At 38.0% G+C, this 13,219-nt stretch overlaps 1 protein-coding gene across 3 annotated transcripts in view; it reads left to right on the top strand.

Annotated features, from left to right (window-relative positions):
* The window catches only part of AGTPBP1 (ATP/GTP binding carboxypeptidase 1), a 186,516-nt gene that overhangs the window by 40,897 nt on the left and 132,400 nt on the right, over positions 1-13,219 (top strand). For 2 of the 3 annotated variants that reach the window (XM_049895307.1, XM_049895308.1), the window contains exons 4-7: positions 6,242-6,309; positions 8,860-8,923; positions 9,343-9,489; positions 12,686-12,817. In XM_049895307.1, the coding sequence (XP_049751264.1) occupies positions 6,242-6,309; positions 8,860-8,923; positions 9,343-9,489; positions 12,686-12,817 (411 nt within the window). Of the gene's footprint in view, positions 1-1,538; positions 2,241-6,241; positions 6,310-8,859; positions 8,924-9,342; positions 9,490-12,685; positions 12,818-13,219 lie in introns of those variants that run through there. The other variant, XM_049895309.1, reaches the window with a different exon arrangement.

The following is a 13,219-nucleotide window of genomic DNA, read 5'->3' as shown; positions in this document are numbered from 1 at the left end:
ACGTGGGTAATAGCTTTTTTTTTTTTTAATAGTCTTATTATTCTGGAGGTTTGGGTCATTAGAATAAGATGTTTGATAAACATTTACTGTTTTTAGGAGCTCGATGTCTGTTAACTCCTCTTTGTGCTCATAAACCAAACCCATTGCTGTGGAGTTGATTCCTCCTCATAGCAACCCTATAGGACAAAGCATTGCCCCCATAGGGTTTCCAAGGCTGTAATCTTTTCACTCAGCAGATTGGCACATCTTTGTCCTATGTAACGGCAGGTGGGTTCAAACTACCGACCTTTCAGTTAGCAGCCTAGTGCTTAACTAGTGTGCCACCAAGGCACCTTTTGTGTTCATAGACTCTTAATTTATTTTGATAACTTCTTCCTATGCAGCTCATATGTTTTGTGGATAGTATTCAACACCCTAAAATGCAGGAGCGGTCTCTATTAGATTGCACTTTTTTGCAGCAAAATTTTAAATACCTATATCTTTTAATTCAGAAAGTCACCGTATCAGTGTCTTAGTGAGTGTTCTTTAGAGAAACAGAACCAGTAAGATAGAGGGAGAGATTTATTTTGAGGAATTGGCTTAAATGATTGTGGGAGCTAGCAAATCCAAATCCATAGGTGGCAACAGGCTGGAAATTCTGACAGTCTTATATCCCAAATTGGTAGGTTAGGTGGTAGGAGAGAGAGGGATTTTGGCAGAATGTCTATTTATAATTTGGAGGTAGATTCATTCTCCCTTGAGAAACCTCAAGTTTCAATTTAAGGCCTTCAACTGATGGAATGAGTCCCATCCACATTATGGAGGGTAATCTGCTTTACTTAAGGCCAGCCAATTTAAATGTTAATCACATAGCAATACTTCATAGCAACATCTAGACTAGTGTTTGGCCAAATAACTGGGCACTGTAACCTAGCCAAGTTGTCAAATAAAATTAACTATGACAATTGGATTTTAGTTCTTAGAAATATTGGTGCTTATAAACGAAGCTAGATGCACAACGGTATCAGTTTTGTCAGTGCAGAGTTTAATGTACCAGGTATAGTCACTAGATTGCCATGTGAAAAACCTCCCCCCCCCAAAAAAAACATCAATACGTGAATTTCCTAAACCTATAAGTTATACTTTTTACACGGCCCATCACTGTAGACTTCTCTCATCACAGCCTGGAAGCCGCTACCCTAGCATGTTACTTGGAAGTGCTCCCAACCACACCACTACTGGAGACTGCCCCTGTCCCCCCACTGCTACCCACCACTGGTGGCCCACCCCTGAATGTGTCCTCTGGTGTGGTGTACTACAGTGACTCTGCTTATAGTACCTTGGATTAGGCAGCCAACACAGTACAGGTAGTCCTGATATATGATGCACTTCCGTTCTGATGACTCTGTTATGAGTTGGTTCTGACTTAAGTCGAATACCTAATTTTTTTTTTTTAGTTTTTATTATTATTGCCTTTATTGTCAGTGTCTTTATAAATCCGATCTTTATTTGTCTTTGTGGGTCGTCATGAAAATGATAACATCAGCAAATTACGTGCTGCAACATTGTATCTAGTACATATTACTAACGATAAAAACGATAAGATCTACCAAAAAAACCAAAACAGATCGTTGTTAGTGTGGTTCGTAGTGACTCCTAAATTGGAGACTACCAGTACAAGTTGATATTGAAAGATCGTCCCATCATCATTTATAGGCTAATACAATTTGCCATCCATTTAGTAGGTAAAGATTGTTGTTGTCAGGTGCTTTGGAGTCAGTTAAGACTCATAGTGACCCTATGTAAAACAAAACGAAACAGTGCCCGGTCCTGAGCCATCCTCACAATCATTGCTATGGTTGAGCTCATCTTTGAAGCCACCGTGTCAGTCCACCTCATTGACGATCTCCCTTTCTTGCTGACCCTCTACTTTATCAAGCATAGTGTCTTCCAGAGACTGGTCCCTCTTGATAACATGTCAAAGGTACGTGAGATGAAGTGTCACCATCCTCGCTTCTAAGGAGCATTCTGGGTGTACTTCTTCCAAGACAAATTTGATTGCCCTTCTGGCAGTCTGTGGTATATTCAGTATTCTTCACTTTAAAAACAGTGTGGAAGCAGCGTCTGACCACCTCCAACCCCACAAGCGGGAAGGAGAAGCAAGATCAACAACACAAGGCTGACTCCTGTGAGATGGAGGCCAGAAAAGCCTCCTCTTTCCGCCATTTTTACCAGTTCTGACACCAACCATCTCTCTTACGGTACTCTATACTTTTTTTCTGGGTTCGATAATTCATTGCAGTGGTCACACAGAACTCAGACGATACTCAACGATTATGGGGTTAATTAGGGAAGTAACAGGTTGTAATTCAGGCTCAGGAACACTCAGGGATACAGTTCTTCCATCAGGATAGTCTTCCTAGCTGTGTCTGCAGGCACTCCTCTCCCTGGCCTTCATTCTCTGCCCAAAGGCACTCAGCTTTCTTGCTTTGTGGGCCTAGAGGCCCACTGTGCCATCTCCTGCGGGTCTCTCCTGCTGGTCTCTCCTTCCTTTGGGGGTGTGGGCTGTTCTCTTCTTTCCTGCCTCTGGGGTGCCTCATTTCAAGCCCAGAGGGATGGCAAAGCTAGCCAATCCCTTTGGTGGGCCACAATTACCATATCTGCACAGTCCTGCCCAATGACTTGGGTGGAAGTTATAAGACCATGGCTAGAAAAGCCACACAAAAGTGATTCATGGCACTGCGTTCGCCAACACCATAATTCAGAGGCATCAGTTCTTCTCCGGCCTCCCTTACTCATTACCCAGCTTTCGCGTGTGTATGCGGCAATTGAAAACACTACGGCTTGGGTCGGGAGTACCTTAGGCCTTAAAATGACATGATTGCTTTTCAATAATTTAAAGAGGTCTTTTACAGCAGATTTGCCCAGTTCAATACGTCATTTAATTTCTTGACTGCTGCTTCCATGGGCATTGATTGCAGATCCAAGTAAAATGAAACCTTTGACAACTTCAATATTTTCTCCATTTATTATGATGGTGCACACAGAAACTGAAATTTAACAATTAAGTATTTTGTTTTCTCCAATTATTTTTCTGTTAACTCGATAACAATGGGTTTGGTTTTAGAGAAAGATTAGGAATTTATAATTCAAAGAAGGAGAAATGCAAAGGACCAGTAAACATACGAAAAGGTTCTTTACCTCCTTAAAAGTCATCAAATGAAAACAACGAAGATATTTTTCACTTATCAAATTGACAGACATTAGAGAGAATGACAACATCCAGTATTGTTGCGTGTAGGTGTAGTGGCTAAGTGCTACGGCTGCTAACCAAAAGGTTGGCAGTTCGAATCCGCCAGGCGCTCCTTGGAAACTCTATGGGACAGTTCTACTCTGTCCTGTAGGGTCGCTATGAGTCAGAAGTGACTCGATGGCACTGGGTTTTTTGGGTTGTTGGTGCAGTAATTATTACAAACTTTGGAGGAAGTAATCTGGTAATATTTATTAAAGTTAGAAGTGTGCATGCTACTTGAAGGCATTTCCACTTTCAGAAATTTATTTCACTGAAATATGTCAAATTTGAATATGAAAGAATGTCTGAAGATGTGTATTACAGCAATGTTTATTATGTCAAAGATCAAGAAGCAACCTGAATATCCATCCCTGAGAGAATAGTTGAATATATTTTGATACAGCCAAACTGTGGGACTTTATAGCTGTAATATGCAACTATACAATGGAACTGAATGAATCAAACTTGAAGTCTGAATTTAGTATATTAAGTAAAAAGCAAGTTTCTTTGGTTCATGTACCTGGGCATGTATTGGCCCCGTTTTTGTGCAGAGTAAACCATTGTATATGTGTACAGTGTTTGTGTGTTGTTGTTGTTAGCTGCTGTTGAGTCAGCCCCCGACTCATGGCGCCCCCATGTGTTACCGAGTAGAACTGTTCCATAGGATTTTCTTTGGCTGTTCTTTACAGAAGCAGATTACCAGGCCTTTTCTTCCACCGAGCCGCTGAGTGGGTTTGAACCACCAACCTTTTGGTTAGCAGCTGTTCACAAACCAGTTGCGCCACATATGTTTGTAATAAGCAGGTTAAAAAAAAAAAGGAAACATATAAATTGTTAGCATTAGTTATATCAGTGGGATAGGAATGAGGTAAATTCCAAATTTTACTTAAGACACGTTTGTAATTTTAGAATTATGACAATAAGCAATAATTAATATTTAACAAATATTAACAATTAATAAACAGTAGAAACCCTGCAGCACAGCTTATTCACACAGTTGAAACTTACAAACTCCCACAGTTTGCCCCTTGGATGCATTACATTTTCTGTCTTTAATGTTGTACTACTTATTTGCAATGTGCACGGTACTTTTTGTAATTTGCCCTGATTTTTTCCTTAGAATCATTTATTTTAATTATCCATTTCATGTAAATTGTCTAATTTGTAGGCATAACATTTTTGATAATATTCTTTTATAATCCTTTTGATTTCTGTAGGGTGGGAGATGATGTGTCCCCCTCTTCTGTTCCTGATTTTGGTCGTTTGTATCCCCTTTTTATTTTTTTGGTCTGTTTAGCTCGGTGGTTTTCAACCAGGGGTGATTTTGTCCTTCACTTGGTTTCATTTGGCAATGTTTGCAGACTTTCTTTGGTTGTCAAAACTAGGGGAGGGGTTGCTACTGGTATCTAGTGGGTAGAGACCAGCGATGCAGCTAAGCATTCTCTAATGCATAGAACAGTCCTTTGCAAGAAAGGCCCAAATGTCAGCAGTGCTGGGATTGAGCACATGTGCTCAGCCTCAGTGTCAGCCAGTGATGCGTGGTTAGCTTGGACTCTCTCTGGCCTTCCCTGTGTCTGCATACAGTCTTAGAGCCAGCCACAGATGTGTGGACTTACCAAGCCCCTCTGTGTCTGTCTCTTTTCTAGAATTTCCCTCTTAAATTTCTGGCTAGCTTGCTGTATGTCCCAATCAGGACCACCACCGCAGTGGCCTTGCCTGTTTGCTTACCTCTGAGATTGCCACTTTCCCTGACATTACAGCGGGGCGGGTGGGTTTTTTGCCTTCTGCTCCAAATCAAGTGAGCTCCTTCTTTCAGTAAGAGTTACAGCTGCGGGTTTCATGGCCTACCCGCGCGCTGACAGAACTACCTTACAGACTAAGCCACCTTGGGGGAGAGAGGTGGGGAATGGGAGCAGTCACAGATTCCCACTCTTCTTACTTGAAGTTCAGTAGTTTTTCATGAATAAATGCTTCTGAATTTGTTGTTGACTTTCAGAGCCCTGAAATGGTTGTTTTTGATAGTCTCATCTTGCTTTACGGGAAAAGGATTTGCCAGCACTTTTGCTTTCTAACATTAGAAGTTGAAAACCTGTATTAAATGTATATCGAGTTTATGAAATCAGTGTAGGTCTGAAGAATAGGCAAAAGTTTCTAAACAAATTAACCACCATTAGGAAAGTTTTACATTGTGTAACTCACTTATCAAATTTCACTGGTAATAGTATACTTTTCATTTCTAATATTGGTGAGTGTATGAAGGAACAGTACTTTTCCATACTATTGATGGGATGTTAATTATAACAGCCTACTTGAAGACCAGTTTGGCAATGTTTATTAAAGTTCCAATACAGATATATCCTTTGATGTATTTGCAGTTTTATTTCTAAATATCTAGCAGAAATATTCATATATGCAAACCAAAACCAAACCCACTACCTTTGAGTTGATTCCAACTCTTAGTGACACTGTAGGACAGAATAGAACTGCTGGGTAGAGTTTCCAAGGCTGTAATCTTTACGGAAGCAGACCACCACGTCTTTCTGCAGGGGAGCGGCTGGTGGGTTTAGACTGCCGACATTTTTGGTTAGCAGCTGAGTGCTTTAACACCGCACTACCAGGGCGCCATTCATATATGCAAAACCAAAAAACCCAAAGCCATTGCTGTCGAGTCAATTCTGACTCACAGCAACTCTATAGGACAGAGTAGAACTGCCCCATAGGGTTCCCAAGGAGTGGCTGGTGGATTTGAACTGCCGACCGGTTAGCAGCGGAGCCCTTAACAACTGTGCCACCAGGGCCCCATATGTGCAAAAAGGGACGTTAGTAGCAGCATCAATGGTAGAAACACCTAGGGACCGATTTAGAATATTTACTGGACCAGTGGAAAGTTACTGAGCTATATGATAATAAAACTATGTGTGCTTTTTTTTTGCTTTCATGCTTTAGAATAAAACTTTTTCTACTTTTCAGAAAAAACAAGAAAAGAGATGACAGCCAAAGGCTCTACAGGAATGGAAGTTCTGCTGTCAACATTAGAGGTAAATTCACGAATAGCTTTTAATTATGTAGCTAATAATCCTAAGCAAACTTGAAAAGAATGTATGTGATATGTAAAATTTTTATCTTAGTTAGAGGTAAAGCCAACTAATGAAAATTCATTTTATGTTTTAAACTATCGTTTAGAACAGTGGTATGAATATTATGTAGTAGGCGGATATCTAAGTGTATTTCTCTGTGATTATAATGGCCAGCATAAATTTTAATCTCAATATGTTACTCTAATTGGTAACAGAAAATAAAGCTCTAGTGGGAAAGAAATCTTCAGTTTAAAACAAGTGACTGAATTGAGAGCCATCATATTATGTTAGCTGATACACATTTGTCATTTGTCCATATCCACGTATATTGGTTGAATAACTTATGTTGATGATAATTAAATTTCTATGCCAGTGTAAAAGTTTTGGGTGGGCCACCAGGATGCACTCCGAATCGGGATTATACGTTTTATTCAGTGCAGTGTTAAGCACAGAGAATGAATTCACTTTCTTCGATAGGAAGTCTTAGCATCGTGATAGTCATTTCTCCCTAAGTTGATTTGTCAGTTTAAAATGATCTCAATACAACCAATAACACTTTTGTTTCTAAAGTCCAAGTGAGGGAAAAAAAATAAGGAAGAATAAGAAGAAAATTTATATAAAAAAAAAAAGATCTGAAAAAGTACTAAACCTTAAACCAAGAACCAAACCTGTTGCTGACCATTCAATTTCAACTCGTAGCAACCCTGTAGGACAGAGTAGAACTGCCCCATAGGGTTTCCAAGGGGTGGCTGGTAGATTCAAACTGCTGACCTTTTTGGTTAGCAGCTGAACTCTTAACCACTGTGCCACCAGGGTTCCGAGAAAGGACTAGACCTACTAAGTATCAAACCATAGTATAAAAGCTTCAGTAGATAAAATAGTTTAGAAATTGTACACGAGTAGGTATACATCAGTGTAACAGAAGAAAAATTCGGAAACTAAATTAAAATACTTAATGGGTATTTGTACTATTTGATAAAGGTAGCATGTTGAATCAGTGAGGAGTGGGGGAATTATTTAATAAGTGAAGTTGGGACAAATTGTTAGCTACCTGGGAAAACATAAATTTGGATCCTTCTCACATTCTTCACCAAAATTCCACATCAAGCAAAAATTTAAGCATGGAAATGAAATCATAAAAGTACTAGAGGAAGCAATGGGAGAAATTTTAAAATACTCTCACAACGAAAGGCTTTTCTAAGTCTGGGGAAAAAAAAAAACAGGAGCTGTGAAAGAAAAGATTGAAAAATTAACTACATTAACAAAAGTGGATTTAAAAAAAAACCGTAAAAAATCAAAAGACACTTGGCTAACTGAGAAACATATTTTCCACTCCTATAGAAATTATAGTTTCTTTAATATACAAAGAGCTTCTATAAATCAGTAAGAAGGAAATGCATAAAGGTTATGAACTGACTTCCCAGAAGCAGTAGCACAAATGGCACTTAAGGTCGAGCATCATTTTTAATAAGAGAAGTGTAACCAAAGTGTACATGTGAACATTTTCACCTATTAGATTGGTTGTCCGGGCTTTGGGAGATAAGTACTCTTCTGCATTGCTGATGGGATTACAGATTTCTCCTTGGAGAACAATTTGATAATATTCTATCAAAAGAAATACTCGCACTCTTTGACCCAGAAATTTGAGAAGTTTATCTCACATATTGACATACTTGATTACCTGTAAATATATGTATTTAGCTATTTTTTGTAATGTTTTTAATTGGAAAAGATTAAAAACACCATGAAAATTCATTGGAAGATGACTGGTTACATAAATAGTAGCATAGCCTTCTAATGAAATATATCATGTAGTCCTTAAAATGAATGAAGACGCTTTTATTTATCAACATGTAAAAATATCAAGGTAGTAGGATGGTATCGGAAAACCTGGAGGCGTAGTGGTTAAGTGCTATGGCTGCGAACCAAAGGGTCGGCAGTTCGAATCTGCCAGGCGCTCCTTGCAAACTCTATGGGTCAGCTCTACTCTGTCCTGTAGGGTCGCTATGAGTCGGAATTGACTCGACGGCACTGGGTTTGGTTTTTTTTGGTTTATGGTGATATCATTTGGAGAAAGAAATCTGTGTATACACGTACATCCACATGCCTCGCTTGTATGTGTGCACATTACTTTGGAAGGATACACAAGAAGCTGATAACTCGGCTGCTTCCTGAGAGAGGAGCTAGGTGACCAACTATATACCTTGTAATGTCTTTTAAATTTTAATTCATTTACTTGTATATTTGATAGAAAGATGATAAATGACAAATTCATTCTTCTTATAATAATGTTGATATTAAGAAAATAGAAGCTCACATGACTTGTAAAAGTTCTTAAGGGCAAGAAGAGACCAGAGTGATCAGCAAGAATAGTGGAAACCTGAATACATTTGCTCTCAGAGAAATTGAAAAGGTCATCTGTAAAATATAGCTAGTTTCCAACAGATAGTAAAAGTTCGGGAATCACATATTTACAGTGTTTTAATGAATCAACTTAAATTTTTATTTCAGAACACTAAAGATCTTCAAACTACACTAAATATCTTAAGCATTCTTGTTGAGCTGGTGTCAGCTGGTAAGTTTTTGTTTCTTTGCTCTAATTTCTGTTTGTCAGCAGTGATCAATAGTGTGTCAGTGGACTTTATTTGGAATTTTCTGATGCTCACATAGAAGCTGTTATAAGTATTGGAATTTGGAAACTATCATGCTCTTTTGTAGTTGCTGTGTTTGTGGTGCCTTTCAGTATCCCTCAGACTACCCCTCCAACTCATGTATTTTAGAATCTTGAACCTAGAATTTAGGCATCACATGTGTTTACTCTTTCTGAGCCATTTTCTAACTAAAAGTAGATGAGATAAAATGTGACCTTGGTGGTATTCATTTGCATTTAGCAGTCATCACTTTGAAGGTTTATTAGTGCTAACAAGTCATGGTACTTAATATGTCACAGGAGGATTTTGCTGTTTGTAAAAAAATTATTTTTAAAATTTTTAGGAGGAGGTCGAAGAGCTAGTTTCTTAGTCGCCAAAGGTGGTTCACAAATATTGTTACAGTTACTGATGAACACCAGCAAAGAATCTCCCCCAAATGAAGAGTTAATGGTACAGATTCATTCTATTCTTGCAAAGATTGGGCCCAAAGGTAAGGATTTCACCGGTACGATCATTGAATCTGGAGCTGTCTTTGTAATGCTGATTTTTATCTGCCTTGAAACTACTAAATGTTTTTGAATCTAAGAAACTACTGCCTTTTTTCTTGGTCTTAGTAATGGAATGCTTTTTACAGTCAGCTGGCGAGTGACCTGTAAGAATGGAGGATCCAAATTCATAACTTTGCACACGGTAGAAAAAGGAATAAAAGTATTTCAAATCACAAGTGTGTCTGCATGTGTGTGCATACGCTTGTGTATGGATATTGTTGAGGCTAGAAGGAGGGTGAAGGGGTGGGAGTGGTTTGAGGAACATGGAGGTAGAAGGTACTGCTCTTCATTAATAATCATATTTGCTCTATATTTGTTTCTCAGCAGGCTAGAAATTTACAGTCTAGTTAAAGACAAAATAGACATGGAAAATCATTAGACTGTTAACAACAGTAAAACTTGCAAAATATTAAAAAATGCAAATTGAGGAACTATAAGACACAGAATAAAGGAAGAAGCTGATTTAGGTTAGGTTAGTGGAGAAACGTGTCCCTTCAGTAGAACCTAAGTTCAGCCTACAGTTGTCTACCTGCATGGCGATCAAAATGGCTCCTAAAGTCTTAGTTATTTTTCAGAGTTCGTGCCATTTCCTTTTGGCTTACATTTGGGTCTTAATTCTGAAAGTATTTGGTTAAAATGTTTATTTGAAACAGTAAGGGTGTATTGTGTACACAGTTTATGTATTTGTATGTATTTCATGTGTATTTTTATATATTGTATAAATATTTAAATAGTACTTTTAGTAGGTGTTGGTTTATAGAGAGGTCCCTGAGATGACTTTAATTTTCCTGATACCTTTGGGACATTCAGATTTAAACTTATTTAAACTTTAAGAAATATGTTAGCGGTCTTTTATTTTTCCTTAACTCTTGCATTTGAGATTTGAATCCCTTCTGAGATTTTTGCTGAAAAAGTATTTGTCTTCTAAATTTAAAATAAGAAAACCTTCTTTATTGATGAGTTTTGTTATCTCTTGCTTCTCTTCCTGTAATTAGAGCCAAGCTGTCTTTTTTCTGTTTTTCATGAAATTAAGCTATTGATGTAATTTACATTTTATATTTCTTTAATGTTTAAGTTGTAGTTCATCATTTATTTTATTTTCCTTTATTTATCCTTTTAAATATTTGCTATTTCTTTGGCTTTTTGTCCTAGTTTTTCATTTTTACGTCATTCGAGGGCATTATGAAGTGACTTTTTGAGTGATTTTTTTATAATCTTTTCTTGTAAGAGGAGAGTAATTTTCCTTCAGGAATATTCAGTTCTTTTTGACTTGAAGTTCTTGTTCAAGAAATGTACTGTTACTGTTATTTTCTTTGTTTAAAATCTTAATATTTTAAGTTCTTGTAAAAGAACTTAAGATTTTCTTTTACTCTTTTAATCTCTTTGTGAGAAGAGAAATCAAGAACTTCTTTTATTCTTTCTTTTCTTTTTATGTTAAATATATCCATTTAGGAACTGTCTTAGTTTCCCAGTGCTGCTGTAACAGAAATAACACCTACTCATTGTTTGTTGACTGTCTCGTTTTCTGACATTTCGCATTTACGACAATAGTAAAAAAAATCTGACTGTTTTGCACATTGATGGCATATGTTTGACATAATGAATGCGGAGGTGTGAGGTGAGAGTAACGCTGACTGTGATGGTTAAGGTTATGTGTCACCTTGGCTGGGCCGTGATTCTCAGTGGTTTGGGAGTTTTATAATGATACAATTTGACAGTTATGTAATGACGTAGCCATCCTCCATTTTGTGATCTGATATGGTTATCCTCCGTTTTTGCATAACGTTGATTTTCACATAACGACCTGATTGATAAGTGAGGAGTGGGTGTAATACAAGTGGGTAGTTTTAAAGAACAGAAATTTATTTTCTCATAGTTTAGGAGGCTATAAGTCTGAATTCAGGGCACTGGCTATAAGGGGAAGGTTCTCTCTGTCAGCTCCTGTAGCTCTGACATTCCTTGACGATCTTCACGTGGCATCTTATTTCCCCTGCTGTCAGGGATTGAATTGTGTCCCCCAAAAATATGTGTATTAATTTGGCTAGGCCATGATTCCCAGTATTATGTGATTTCCACAATTTTGTCATCTGATGTGATTTTCCTGTGTGTTGTAAATCCTATCACTATGGTGTTAATGAAATGGATTAGCAGCTGTTATGGTGCTGAGATCTACAAGATTAGACTGTGTTTTAAGCTAGTCTCTTTTGAGATATAAAAGAGATAAGTGAGCAGAGAGACGGGGAGACCTCGTACCATCAAAAAAGCAGCACTGGTAGCAGAGTACATTCTTTGGGCGCCGGGTCCCTGTGCCTGAGAAGCTCCTCGACCAGGGGAAGATTGATGACAAGGACCTTTCTCCAGAGGTGACAGAGAGAGAAAGTCTCCGCCTGGAGCCGATGCCCTGAGTTCAGACTTCTAGGCTACTAGACTGTGAGAGAAAGATTTTTCTTTGTTGAGCTCATCCACTTGTGATATTTCTTTTATAGCAGCACTAGATAACTAAGACATCTGCCATTCGTATTTCCTTCTGTGTGTAACCTGCTTTTCTCATAGCTCAGAAGTGATCAGGCTTAGGGCACACGGTAGGCTGATATGGCCTCATTAACATAACAGAGAAAACCCTGTTCCCAAATGGACAGGGCTTAGGATTCCAACACGTATTTTGGGGAACACAGTGCAATCCATATAGTAACTTTTGATAATATTTACCACATTATTTTCTGTCTAAACTGTTAATCTTTTATAAGCCTGAAACTAATAAGGTTCAATTAAATACATAATATTATAATGGACATTTAGATTCTTTACTCTCACCCTTAACTGTGAGATGGTATTTCTGGGAAAGATGTTGAACTGGACAGCCTCGCACGCGTAGTGGGTCAGTTATGTTTTTCCTCTCCTGGCAATCTAAGTGTCAGGGTCCTCTGCCTTCCTCCTCCCTGCCCTGTCCCTCTACCTGTTCCTTAGTACATTCTTTCAACTAGTTTTCAAAAATACAAGATGTGCTCTAAAAATCATACAACAAAATGATTACAATCTTAATTGTTTCAGGACAACTTTATATTTGATAATATGGGTTCATAACATAAATTTAAAATATCATTGCTTTATGACATCTTTTTTTTTTTTTTGAAACAGACAAAAAATTTGGAGTGAAAGCTAGAATTAACGGAGCTCTGAATATAACGCTGAATTTGGTCAAACAGAATTTGCAGAATCATCGCTTGGTTCTGCCTTGCCTTCAGCTTTTACGAGTATATTCTGCTAACTGTGAGTATTTTGGAGCGGCTTTTGGTTACCTCAGTGTTGTGAAATTATACAAAATGAAAAATTTAAAGTACTGTAATTCCATAAACCTTCAAAATTTGTGGACAAGGAAAGAAAAGATTTAATACGGCTCTACCCTCAACCACAACAAAAGGGATGTGGGGTAAGAAGATGATTTGGCAAAATCTTAAGAATGCCCCTTAATTTTATAAAGTACTTGAGCGAGGGGGATGAGTACGCAGCCTGTAGAAAAGAGTGTTGAATATGAGGGTGTTGGCAGCTGGAAATCCTGCCAGTGCCTCTTTGGGTTTTCCTGGATGAGAGGAAAGCTGAGAAGGAAGTCAGGGGATAGCATAGTCACCTGAGAATCAGTAGGGAAGTAGCAGAGCAGAAAATAAATAGTAC

This window comes from Elephas maximus, chromosome 9 (genome assembly GCF_024166365.1).
Source record: "Elephas maximus indicus isolate mEleMax1 chromosome 9, mEleMax1 primary haplotype, whole genome shotgun sequence".
In the NCBI taxonomy this organism is placed as follows: Eukaryota; Metazoa; Chordata; class Mammalia; order Proboscidea; family Elephantidae; genus Elephas; species Elephas maximus.
Note: the sequence above shows the minus strand (reverse complement) of the source record. Positions and strands in the feature narration are given on the sequence as shown.